Source organism: Nannospalax galili, unplaced genomic scaffold (genome assembly GCF_000622305.1).
Source record: "Nannospalax galili isolate Female #2095 unplaced genomic scaffold, S.galili_v1.0 scaffold660, whole genome shotgun sequence".
Taxonomy (NCBI): domain Eukaryota; kingdom Metazoa; phylum Chordata; class Mammalia; order Rodentia; family Spalacidae; genus Nannospalax; species Nannospalax galili.
This window is the reverse complement of record NW_008349073.1, coordinates 3,234,022-3,247,663: the sequence shown is the minus strand read 5'-3', so window position 1 is coordinate 3,247,663 and position 13,642 is coordinate 3,234,022. Positions and strand designations below refer to the sequence as shown.

Sequence of the window (13,642 nt, the reverse complement as noted above, 5' to 3'; positions counted from 1 at the left end):
CAAGTTCTTTGGGTATATGCCAAGGAGTGGTATAACTGGGTCAAATGGTAGGTTCATTTGTAGTTTTTTAAGAGTTCTCCATACGGCCTTCCATAGGGGTTGAACAAGTTTGCAGCCCCACCAGCAGTGGATGAGTGTAAGTACCAGACTGGTGGAGCTAATCTTCTTGGATATTTAACTACATACTTTGAGGCCTATACTAATTTGTTCAGAGGGACATAAAGGACAGTTTTTGCTCCTTTCCCACATAGGTCAACTAGTTCCAGGGGACTATGAGCATCTCTCAAAATATCCTGTAACTGTGGTTGAGTCACCTGTGCTCTTGATCAAGGAGGCCACTGGGACCCCACAAGATGGACCTGAACCAGCGTCCAGTCTACAAAGAGGAGGGTCAACACAGAGGAAACATTTCCTCCATGCTTCCAAACGAAGCCAGCCATGGTCAAGTGGGACCTTTGGCTTATCTTCACATAGATGGAACTGGTAAAAGAAAGGAGCCAGGAGCTCCTCCCAAGCCCATGTGTCCCCTGAGGAGCAGTTGGCCTTAAGAGTAAAAATAAATTGATTTATCCGTGCCAACCATATGGCCTTAAACACCCAAAAGGAAAGTATAACCAAAGATTAAAGGGGTCAATATAATGGGGGATTTTAAGAGTCCATATGTATAGCTAAAGGCTACATAACAAGAAACAATGCCAGACAGGAGATACCTTCTTTTGAGTTGTTGGCTGGGGTGGCCCAAGAGACTCCCAGACAGTAACCCAGCATAGAACTGAGAAAATGAACAGCAGACCCCAATCTTATCTAAAGGAATATTGACAACTGATTGCTGCTAGATGAGGAACAGCTGACCTTCCTAAAACAAAGATCTCTAGATAGGCTGACTAGATTCAGCAGATGGACAAGCACTGGGGAAAGGCTGGGGGTGATGACAACACAGCAGACAGTAGCAGGGATGACAGAGAATAAGGGCTCTAGTGGGGGGCTATGGGAGGGTGCCATATGGGAAGTGGGTGTATAGATGAATAAGATTGTTTGGGATGTTCTGTGTGATACACACAAAAAAAAATTAACAAATTTAAAAAATGAGTTATATTTGAGGAGGAAGCATAAAAATTTATGTCATGTTAATTAGTAGAGGTGATAACATTACCATTGAAATCTACCTGATGATTTTATATCCATACACAGGTGCCAAGGATCGGAGTGCAATCAACCATGATTAGTAATAATCAGATACATACAGATTACAGACACATGTGCCAACATCTAAGTGTTATTAGCAAAAACAATGAGTCTTTCTGAAAGCAACAGTATATTTTAAAATGAAATGGAGATCTTTTTTAAAGGTTAAAAACTCATTCAATTTTGTCTTACAGGGTTTATACTGAGTTCAATTTTGTAGAACTGTATTAATTCAACTGTGAACCTAAAAATTTTATAGCCACTTTTGAAAGAGATGTATCTTTGCTCTGGAAATTGTTATTGAGCACATTAAAGCTGTAATGAAATGCTTCTTCTAAAAACTAAAAAAAAAATTGTAAGAACTATTTCTAAGCAAAAATAAATAAGAGTACTTAAACCCCCAAAAATAAATAAAAATAAAATAAACATTTGTAAAACTACTTTTTCTAAGTCAAAAAGAAACTTTTCTAACACCAAAAATTTGAGGCAATGTCCATGTTAACAAGTAAATCCTTCTTTAATTCATAAATTATGATGGACTTTTTCTGATTATGAGACGATTTTTTAAGTTTCATATTACTTGATGATGACTGATACCATAAACGTTTTTGAAGCTATTTCTTGACTTTCATGTGGTAAATAAGACAGTGAAAATATCTCTGCTCCATCAGTGATTAGGAGAGCTAACACTAGCTGGCACTGTTGGTGGGATCTTGTAAGGAAGAACTTGATGGCAGTGCTTGTATGCAATGTCAGATAAAATCATTTCACAGTTATTTTCACTTTTTACAAATAAAATCGGCTCTTTATTAAAATAGCAACATAAATATTAATAAACTATTTATTAAAGAAAGCAGAATTAACAGAACTTACAACACTATCGTAAATTACACCAGTTAAAAATGAAATAGAGACAGCAACTATAACATTAAGAAGCTACATACCAAAACGTTTTGAGATACAGTCAAAGCTGTGCCCAGAGGTAAATTTATAGTCTTATGTGTCCTATTATTAAATAAGAAATAAAAGTAAATGAACTAAGTCATCAATTACAAAGAAACATTCATAAAGCAACAATGAAAAATGAGGAATTAGATGAGTAGTTTTATTGATATTTACAACAGGAAAAGCAGAATTCATAAAATATCTAAGTGCTGGTTCCTTAAAAAAAGACTAGGAAGTATAATAAAAGGAAAAATAAAACTAAAAACTAAAATGTTTAGACTTAAGAAAGGAGCTACAACCACAAATGCAGAGAAAAATATTTTAATTATAAGATAAATATGTGTAGAAATCTAACAAATCTAAAATTCTATGAAAATGCATGACTTTCTTTAAAAATATAATTTTAAAGTTGATATTCAAGAAGTATGGTTACCTGTCTAGGCCAAACGATAGACATTTTCAAATTTTTCAGACAACTATCTTATATCTTTTATCTTATAAACCGTGTTTATAAGATCTTATAAACAGTGTTATGGGTGAGTTCCTTAAAGCCATTCAAGAATAGACGATTCCTACAGCATGTACTAATTTATAGCATAAAACAATATAGAAAATTCATTTTTTGAAGCTAGGAAAGTAGAATACAAAAATATAAGATTGTAATCTAACATTTTTCATGAATACAAAAGGAATAATCCCAATTAAGTGTGAGGAGTTGAGTTCAACATTATCATACTTAAGAGGTGGAAAAGCTCAGCATGATTACAGAATGCATCTTATGCAAAAATAACCCAATATTAGGAAAGCTGTTAATCTATTGTGGTAATAAGCCACAAGAGCAAAATCATGTGGTATCTCTAGTTGCCTGTTTAATAGAAGTCAAAAAGAACTTCTAATAAAACATTTGCTATATTTGAACCAGAAAAAGACTTTGCCTATAGTTCAGTTCAAGATCAACATTAAAAACTGGCAAAATACTGATGGCATTCCTAAAAAGTCAGGATAAGAGCAAAATTATTACCATCATTTATTTAGTGAGGTATAAATATTATAAGAGAAAGCACAAAATCATCATTAATTATGCTTAACACACTGGTTATTTAGGAGAGTCACAAGAATTACTGCGAGCTCAAAGAAGTTGTGAAATACAAAATCAATCGCTTCACCCTACACGGAACAACTGTTTACAAAAGTTTAAAAAGTGGAAAAAGAATCACAGTCAAATAGCAACAAAGACATAAAATATCTAACAATAGAACTAGTAAGAAATTTTCATGCAGCACAGAAAAAGTTAGTCTTCAGTCACCTTGACACATTACAGGTTCATGAATAGGAAACAATCATATGACATTAACAACCACTTCCAAATTCATCTATAATCTTAAAGTAACTAAACGAAATGACAGTAGACTTTCTTTTGGACTTTACCAAAATATAACTAAAGCATATCTGGAAGCATAAACACCAAAATGTAGTCAAAAACATTTTTAAAAGTAAGAGTAACATTTACCTCACTGTAAACACACAGTACAGCAAGCAATAATATGGCAATGGTTAAAATAACAGGGCTCGGGAACAGGAGGTACTGGAAGAAAACCAACAAGCAATAACCCTAGGAACCACTCCAAGTGTAAGAATTTAATGTTTTATAAATGTACAACATTCAAACAGTACAAAAGGGAGTTTTCAATAAATGATGGTGCAACAACTAAATAAATATTTAGGTCCTTAATCACCTCCTATATCAAAAATAAGCTCAATTTGGAGTCAATATTTAAATCTAAAAAATGAAAATAAAAGGAAACAACAGATATGTATGTAAAATTAACATGGAGATCTTCTAAAACATATCACCAAATGCAGAATTCATAAGAGATATTTACTGAAGTGAAAAATACAACGTTCCTGTATATCATAGACATCATGAGTTAAACTGGAATATATCTGAAAAGGGGCAAAATGTCTGCAGCATACAGAATAAACAAATGGTTAGTGGTTTTCATATATAGACAGCTCTTACTAATCAATAAAAAGTAAACCCCAAACAGAAAAATTAGCATATGTATTCATTTATTCCTTCAACAGATATTTATTGTGCACCTAATATACACCAAATACTGTGCTATGGGCAGAGAATGCAGTGTTGAAGAATCTCGACATCCACACAGTCTCTTCCTTCATACATTCCAGTGTGGACAATAGAAAAAAATAGAATAAAACAATAAATAAGGTTACAAATAAGGACTGAGAGAATGAGAGGGAGGCCACAACTACTTCAATTTGGTGCTCTGGGTAGGTGTTGCTCAAAACTTTGTATATCCAAGCACCTATCTAAAGATACTGCGGTGGAGGGGAGGGTGGCCATGAAAGCAGCTTAGAAATTGCAGCCTAGTTACTACCCCTGAGGTACAGAACAGATCTTGCTTGGTATGTTGGTGGAAGCTGTATGGCCACATTATGGTGAACAATAGGGAGGGGCATGGAAGAGGATGGAGAAATGGACAAGAGTCGGAGGGCTAGGCTTCACGAGCCAGAGTAAACATTTAGATTTTATTCTATCAGCAACAGTTGACTTAATTTATGAGGAAGGTCACTATCACCAGATTATCAAAAATGTATGGAAGTAGGTCAAGAATGGTAGTAGAGACATCAATCAGGAAGGGCTGATCACAAGAGTAAAGTGAGAAAAAACTTGGACAGGCCTAAGTGACAGTATTTAATTTGGGAGGAAACAGATTAAAGACAGGTGTGAGCCAGGCATGGTGGGGCACACTTCTAATTCCAGTGCTTAGGAAGAAAAGCAGGAAGAGTGCCACAAATCTGAAGCCAACCTACTCTACATAGTGAGTTCTGGGCCAGCCAGAGGTAGAGAGAGAGATCTTGTCTCAAAATAACATATTTGAGTGATAAAACTAATAAATTGGAAGTTGGTACACTTTCTGAAAGAAACAAGTCATAAAAAGCAGCAAAGTTGGCTCCCGTGTTTCTGACTGGAAAAACTGGTCGAATGCCATTTATTACAATAGGGCAGATGAGGTGTGGGGTAAAAATAAAGCATTCGATTTTGAAAACGTTCAGTTTCTCAAAGACCCAAGTGAACCAAAGGACAAAATTAAGCAATCAGTCATGTAAAACTGAAACTTAGAGGAATGGTCTAGGTGAGAAACATAAATTTAGAAAGTCGGTTTATGGACTGGTAATATAAGTTGGTGGTAGTGCACTTGAGCAATGCATATGAGGCTGTAGGTTCAATTCCCAGCACTGTAAACACTTAAAAAGGAGGAGAAGGAGGAGGAGGAGGAGGAGGAAGAAGAGGTGGAGAAGGAGAAGAGAAGGAAAGAGAAAAGGGAGGGGAGGGGGGAAGGGGGGAAAGCCAGTTAAGCATAACATTGATTCTTTAATATATGAAATTGGTAAAATACCTAGGAAAGATTGCAGAAAGAAAAGAGGGATCAGGATAGGGCAAGAAACTTCCAAAATGAGGCAGAAAATGGAATGCAAAACTGCAGAGTGATTAGAGATGCAGAAAGAAAGCTACGAAAGAATACCGACTTAGATAGGAAGATATTTAAACAACCAAGACTAGCCAGGGAAGAATACTTTTGGATTACATAATATGGAAGTGCCTGGCAACCTTAACGGGGCACTGTCAGTGATGGTACTGGGGAAGTCATGCCCTTGCGGGCCAAAAAATAGAGTTTAGAAAATACAGACAATATTTAAAAGCAATGTCATAAAAAAAAAAAGTGTGGCTATAAGAGAGAGCTGAGAAATGGCTACAGACGGACACTGGAATATGCTTGTAGGCTAATGGGAACAATCTCCTGAGGGGAAGGGGAAATGATGGTGGGGAGGAGAGGTAGAGGATAAACCAAATTCATGGCAAGAGGGAGTAAAATGCATAGCACTGAGAGGAGGGGCTGGCCCCGGGAGCTTCCTTCACAGTCACAAAATGGAAGAACATTCCCACACTGACTTGGCAGTCTTTTGTAGTGGGAAGATGAGGAAGTTGTATATAATCACTTCTGTTTCTCAAGGAAACATGAAATAAACAGGGGGGAGGGGATCGGAGCCTTCTAAGGAGATAAAAGCAAATAAACAGTAGTTCTTAAAGGAAAAATTTTGTCTCCCATAGAAACCCCCAATTCAAGATTCGCAATAATGTATTGATTAGTCAAACTAGGTGGCTGGATTCTGTGATTTTTCTGAAAGACAATGTTCGGTTGTTCTAGTCAGGCCGGTACAAGAGAGCTGGTAAGTGTATTCAGGGTTGGATGCTTTGCTAGGAAAATAACTTGGAAGAAACCAAGGTTCAAGAGTGCTGAGAGAGCTGAATTTCAGGGAGAGTGACTGTGGTAATGGGCCATGGAATCCAGGCTAGACAAAGACTAAGACAAGAGCTGATCAACAGTGGAAAAACTGAGGTTAATGAACTGGCTGTCTGTGAACAAATAACTCAGATAGAGAGGTAAGGAACAGAAAGTGGAATGTCTGACATGTATTAGTTCAGGTCCTAGAAGCAGAAGCCAGGACAAGGCTTGCTGGGCAAGAGGTGTATTGAGGGGGACACCTGAGAGAGATAAAGGGAACAAAGAGAAGAAAGAAGAGCTTTCACATCACAGGGTGAGTTTGTCTTTGAAAGGACTGAGCAAAAGAGGTGCAGGCTGAACTGAGTAGATCTGAGAAAGCTTCAGTCAGGTGTTTGTTGAGGGATCCCCAAGCTAACATTGCTCATTTTAGGAAAGTATCTTACATGAATGGGCCATCATCAATACCTTGGCTATGACCAGTCGCTGGAAACAGCCCAGGCGAAGCAGGATCAAATGCAAACCCAGTGGCAGAGCCCCTGGCCCTCTATCAGGCCTCCCTGAAGCAGATTTGAGAGGCGAATTCCTATGACCACCATGGACAAGATACCAGGGGTTCCGGTTTCTAACAGGAACAGCTGGCAAAGTCTAGAAATAGTTATTGGAGATGGAGCTACAGGAAGGAGAGGGCTGGATGTTTAAGTTCGAGTTCAGCTGCAGCTGTGCACGCTACAACTCTGGACTCCGTCAATCTACCCTACAGTCACAGAGAATGTGGACAGTTAAAGCTGAAGAAGGGGCTATCGTTGAAGAACCAATGATAAAAATAAATCAGCCTGGGGACAGGAAGTCTATACAAGAAATACTGCAAAGGAGTGGTGTCCAGTGATGAGATTCTCCAAGAAGCCGGGGTCCGGGCAGGTGGGGTGGAGAGACGCGCTGCTAGTGGCAATGGCTGGCCGGGCTGCGGGGCCTGGAGAGGGTTCTGCAAGAGCGCTGGGACTGCGAGGCGCTGGCGGGCGAGGGCGCGGGCTCTGCAGGCCGGGGCGGCTCGGCGGGCAGCTATGGGTCAGCCGGTTTGCCGAGGCCGCGCGCCGCGTGCTGGCGCTCCCTGGCGGCCCCACGGAGTTTGGCGCGGCAGCTGGCGGCGGCCTGGCGCGTGCTGAGTGGGCCAGCGGGCGGGCGCAGGAGGGCGGCGCTGCGGGGCGACGGCTTCGCCAGGCTTCAGCCGCGCGGGCAGCGGACCCCAGGGAGGAAAGACAAAGACAGGCCAGTTAGCGACGCGCGGGAAAGGAAGAGCGCAGCCCAGCCCGGACGCCCGCACCCCGCACCCCGCAGGAGGATCTGCACCGGGAGGCCGGAGCCGGCGGACAGAACTGCAGCGAGCCGGGCAAAGCCCAGGGACCGAGCAGACCCCTGGGACCCAGCAGAGCCCCGTGACCCCGCAGAGTCGTTGGGTTCCTTAGTAACCCAGAAGTCATAGTTTGGAAAACTTTCCCCTGGGGAATAACTAGGAATGGCAATAAAATTTAAAGCAAAATGTTGAGTGCAACATTTGGGGGGGGGGGTAGAAATTTCCCATATCCAACAATAAAGTATATCTTACAGTGCAAACTAACTTGCTGTGGAATAATGCCTAACAACATGGAAAAGTGGTCAATGAAAATAATCCATTTCATCTCACTGGGGTTGTGTGGGTGTGTGCTTGTGTGTGTAAGCACACAACACACTTATAAAATAACGGAGAAAAATGTAGTCTGCTAAGTGGTTATCTCTAGCTAGTGAGGCTGCATACAATCTTTACTTTCTATAATTTATGACTTCCAAATTTTATACAATAAGTGTATTCCCTTTTATAGAAAAAGTTATGATTTTTATTTCATTTACACATCTATGAAAATAAAATTACATAGCAGAAGAAAGTGGTAGGCATAGAGAGATTTTAAAGAATAGATAGTTCACTGAAGTAGTTTATCATTCCTAAAAGTTCTGTGCAGATTGCAATATTACAGAGTACTTTATCCCTGAAACTCAAAACAGTTAATCAAAGCCAATGTCTTTTTAAAAACTATACCTTATTTTACTCCATTAATCATTTCTACTCGAGGGGGGGAAATAAAAAAAAAAACAGCTTTCTGGACTTTTGACAGGTAATTTAACTTGTAATTTCCGCAGACTTGGGAACAGTTTACTAAAAACAGAAAAATATACCATACTTTTGGATCAAATATTTTATTTATCAGTGTTTTACAGTTTCAGTAATTATCTGAAAGGATTCAATTCAAGAAAAAGTAAAATATTTCAATGAACTAGAGTCTAATCTTACCATCCATCCTGGTCTTTCAATTATAATGCATTTAAATCTTTACTACCTCCTGAGGGAATGTTTTTGTAAAATTATACAGGAAACTATAAAAAAGATAATAAAATAATTAGGGAAGTATGTCAGGGCTTTGTTATTATATTATAGAAAATCCAATGTAATAAAAGCTCCAAAGATATTTTAAGCCAATGTGACCTCAATGTCGTCAGACTGATTTTTATTCAATGATACGCAAATCAAAGATTACAGGTTTATTGGACTGTCGCTTAAATAGATGACCTAATTAATCTATCATCCTGTAAGTTTCCTGCCTTCTGAAGGTACTGGTTAGAATTACCATGCCTAGAGGCACAGCTTTAATAAAAATAGTATTGGAAATAAAACTTAAACCTAAGAAGCCAAACATTTGCGTGAACTACCTTCCTGAACAAAATGAGGGCTGTAGGTGCTTTTTCAGAAAGCATTCTCTCTTTTTAAAATATTTATTTTAATGGGTGTGAGTGTTCTGCCTACATGTAAGTGCACCACATACATGCAATGCCCGTGGAGACCAGAAGAGAGCATCAGATTCCCTGGAACTGGAGTTACATAGATGGATGTTAGCAACCATGTGGGTGCTGGGAACCAAACTGAGGTCCTCTGCAAGAGTAGCCAGTGCTCTTAATTACTGAGCCATCTTCCCACCTCTAAAACCTCTCTTTAAAAATTTTACTATTCACCAAATGCTTTAACACAATAGGATTAAATATAGATGAGAGATCATATACTATTTATGCTACAATATAGCTTTCATGATCATAGTGATTCCCCAAAATTTTTTCTTTAAATTTTTACATTTAGTTATTTATCAGTTGTGTTTTTTAAATTAATTTATTTATCGTATGTGTTTGTGCCAGTGTACATCCAAGGGTCAGAGTGTGGGGGTTGGTTCTCTCCTGATACCACGTGGGTTCAAAGGATCAAGCTCAGGTTCTCAGGCTTAGTAGCAAGTGCCTTTATCTGTTGAGCTGTCTTGCCAGCCTTGGTCTCAATTTAATTCAACATTTTTGAATGGGCATTGTCTTAGGAACTGTGCTCAGACACAAACAACAAAAAAGATAACATAAGGTTCCTGCATTTGAGAAGGACTATAGAAATCACTTTCCCATTGTTAGGATGACTCAGACCCCACTGCCTACTGGAAGCCCTAAATCATCCTGCATCCCTGCCAAAGCTTTTCTTCTCATATTCTTCACTTTAACTTTCTAATTTCCTGTCATTCCTTTGCAAAGATTCACATTCCACTGTCTCCACACTTGCTAAATCAATAGTGTTAACTTTTGAGGACAGCCAAAGACTACTCTGAGATTCTGACTAAAGACATCATCCTCCAGAAAGGTACAGAACTGTACTAGAAACTGCTTTCCCAAACATAAACAATATGTGAAAATCAACAATTACAAGGGATTACACCTCCCTTACACAATTATTTTTCATGAGTGAAAACAGATGCTTCCCAAACAGAGAACAATTTCTTAAAATTCTAACTGCTCAGTAGTACACCTTAGTGAGATCTGGCTTAGACTAGTTAAAACTGTGATCTGGCCTTTGTCATTACAACACACATTTCATCTGTGATAATCAACTGTGCTTTTTCCCGAGGAAACAAGTGCTAAAAACCTTGACTCACCAAGGTACGTACAACCAAAATGGATCTTCATAAAAATGTTCTGCCAGGTTAAAAGTAACCTGTATAAAGGGACACCAAATTCCTCCAGAATGTTCACATTAGAGTCAATGCACATATATCCTCTCCCATCAAGTTCAAATAAGCTCTCTGTAAAGTCAGAAAATGTCTGTGTGGTAGAGAAAAATCTGTTCCTATTTCTTGGCAATACTGCTTGGAAAGATGGTGACTGCCACAGATATGGAAAGTCATAAGATACACTGATAGTGGCAGTCCTTTGCTCACCAAACTGGAAAGCCATGCTACAGGCCTGACATCACAAGTGCACCATCCAGCCTTCCCTCCAAATGCTATGAAGTTTTGCCTTCCACCTGAATATTCACTTAAGTGAGAGTGAAAGAGAGCAAAATAGAGAGCAAGTGAACACTGAGAAGATGATGCTGACCATCTTCCTAACTTCCAGAGTTCTGAAATGGAATTTTGATGACATCAAAAGCACCTGGAACACAAAGCTGGATGCACTGACTGGTTTCATTTAGATAAATGCTATAGATAAACAGCGTATCGCCCACTTTTTCCAAAGCTGGAGTGAATATCACTTGAAAAATGCTGCCACAATTTTCATTCATAGACTGCATTTAAGAAATTTGGGCCAAACTACTTGCCTCTTCATTCCCTTAAAATCACTGTTCCTGATGACTCAGAGACGCACTCATCTGCGGGTATAGTAAGTCACTGGGAGTCAGTTTAATACTTGGAGAACAGTAGTAGGGTCTTTTGAAGTAGATGGCAGTTAACACAGAGACCCATAACTGGTCAAGGTGCAAATAAGACACTGCAGAGTATGCAGCCCTAAACAGAACATCTATATCACAACCCCCCCCCCAAGACTCAGATTCTAGAGGAAGAGGGGGCAGAAAGTCTGTAAGAGCCAGAGGTAGTAAATGACTACAAGGAAACTATTTTCTGGATACAACAGGGAGTTGCACATACGAATTCACAGTGGTTGTGACAGCATACATAAGACCTGCTCAAGCTCAAGTCAGACAAAATCCCAGCATGGAGGGAGAAGTGGACATGAACCACTTAGGAACTATGGCATTTGACAGCTTATTGGGAGATGGAGATTTAGTTTTTGAGGGTGTAATTCCTGCTGGTTAACTACACACTCCAGAGCCACACCTAAGAGTATTTGGGCACCACAAATAGGGCTCTATGGGCTTTAAAAAAAGGGTGGTTGGGGGGGACAGACATGAAGTGGGGAAGTGGGGATGGATCTGAGAGGAGATATGGGAGGGAGATTGAATATGATCAAAATGAACTGTATGAAATTCTGAAAGATCAAGAATATTAAGAAAATATTTCCTGGGGTAGAGAGAACAGGCAATACATTCATACACAAAAAAATCAAACAATAAATTTCAAAAGAACAATCTTTCCCTTGCTCTACTACTGAATTTTAACACCTATGGTGGTGTTACGGGGGGAAAAAATGGTTTTTGTCTGTTCCCGATTAACGGTTGGAGTTATAACACTACTAGTGTATTTTAACACAGATTTTACCCAGTAAAAAATACAGAGAAGTACTGCCATCTTTAAGAAGATTGCAGGATTAATGACTAATAACATAAAATAAAAATCCAAACATAAATACGTAACTTTGTTGAATCCTACCATGGACTTTTTGGCATGTGACACCTTTAAAAAAAATAGATTTATCTTTTGTTATACAATCTAGTTCATAAGATCTAAAATCAAGCAATTCTAACAGGCCCTCTCAAAAATAAAGCAATAATTGCACTGGATAGATAAGTTGGCAAAAATAAACCCAGAATTACCAAAATTAAGGTGTACTTTCATACAGACAACCATGGATCATATTAAAATATCTAATTACAAACTATTTTAGGAACAAATGAAAAACTATGCTTGTGATTTGAATATGAGGTTGTCATTTAAAATTTTAGAGGCTGGGGAGATAGCTCAGTCAGCTCATGAGGACTCAATTTTGGACCCCCAGCACCCAGGTCAATGGTTGGCCCATCTGTAACGCCAGCCCTGGGGAGCTGGAAACAGAAGAATCCCTGGAGCTCACTGGCCAGCCAGCCAAGCCAATGCATGAACTTCAAGTTCAGTGAGAGACCCTCTCAGTAAATAAAATGGAAAACAATTGAAAGACACCCAATGTCAACTTTCAGCCTCCACATGGGATTATAAGTGCATATACCTGCGTGAGCACATCCACATGAACATGTACAACGCACCACCACAGATACACACACGATTTGGTATTTATAACACCATTGCTTGTCACCATCCCTAAGACATTACCATATAGACTTTTACACAAGTCTAAAAACTAATAAATTTCCTGAAAAATTGATCGCTGCCATTTCTTTCTTGGTTTGTTTTCTTTTGTTCTGTACTGGGGACCGAACCTAGGGCCTTGCTCATGCTAGGCCAGTGCTCCACCACTGAGCTATATCCTCAGCCTTCTTTCATTTCTTCTCTAAACAGAAAAGTAAACGTTCTCATTTCTGCTTTTGGTAACTAGCAGTAATAGCTACCCTGCATCAGTATGATTCATTATAAAATAAATCAATTACCATGACCTCTATAGAAATGTGAAATAGTTCGATATATTAAACAGAAGGTACTCAGTATGATATAGTGGAAAGAAGGGATTATTTAGTAATCTGTTCATTTGTATTAACAGAAACAGATTGTTGAAATGATATGCAATGTAATAAAATGGGACGTTCATGGACCAAGAAATAAAAATACTTCAGTTCTACAATTTTTGGGTATATTATTGAACAAGGGAAAAAAGATAGCAAATGCTGATGGTATGCTACCATTTGCATGAAGGGTAATGCATGCATTTATGTGGCTCCATATACATACAACAGTTCTTGAAAGCTCAAGACCCTGACAACTCCTTGCCTCTGGGGAAGGGAAAAGGAGAATGGATGTGGTAGGGAGAAAACTTACCTTTCACAGTGCCCCTTTTTGTGCTATGTTTTATCAGATATACATGTTATTACCTATTTAAAAAATCCCTGAGACAGCTTCTTTCTGTTCCTGACTTCTTGAGTAACTCCATGTGACTTGGACAATCACTTACCTCAATTTTCTCCACTTTAAATGAAGTAATACTACATCTCCATATCCACACCTACATCTCAAACGAATTATGGCTGAAAAGGTAGACACAAA

At 38.9% G+C, this 13,642-nt stretch overlaps 1 protein-coding gene across 1 annotated transcript in view; it reads right to left on the bottom strand.

Annotated features, from left to right (window-relative positions):
• Positions 1-1,988: 1,988 nt before the first annotated feature.
• Positions 1,989-13,642, bottom strand: part of Znf800 (zinc finger protein 800) — a 56,866-nt gene continuing 45,212 nt past the window's right edge. Inside the window, exon 6 of the mRNA XM_017801417.2 lies at positions 1,989-7,659. Within this exon, the coding sequence (XP_017656906.1) occupies positions 7,500-7,659 (160 nt within the window). The 3' untranslated portion in view covers positions 1,989-7,499. The remainder of the gene's footprint in view (positions 7,660-13,642) is intronic.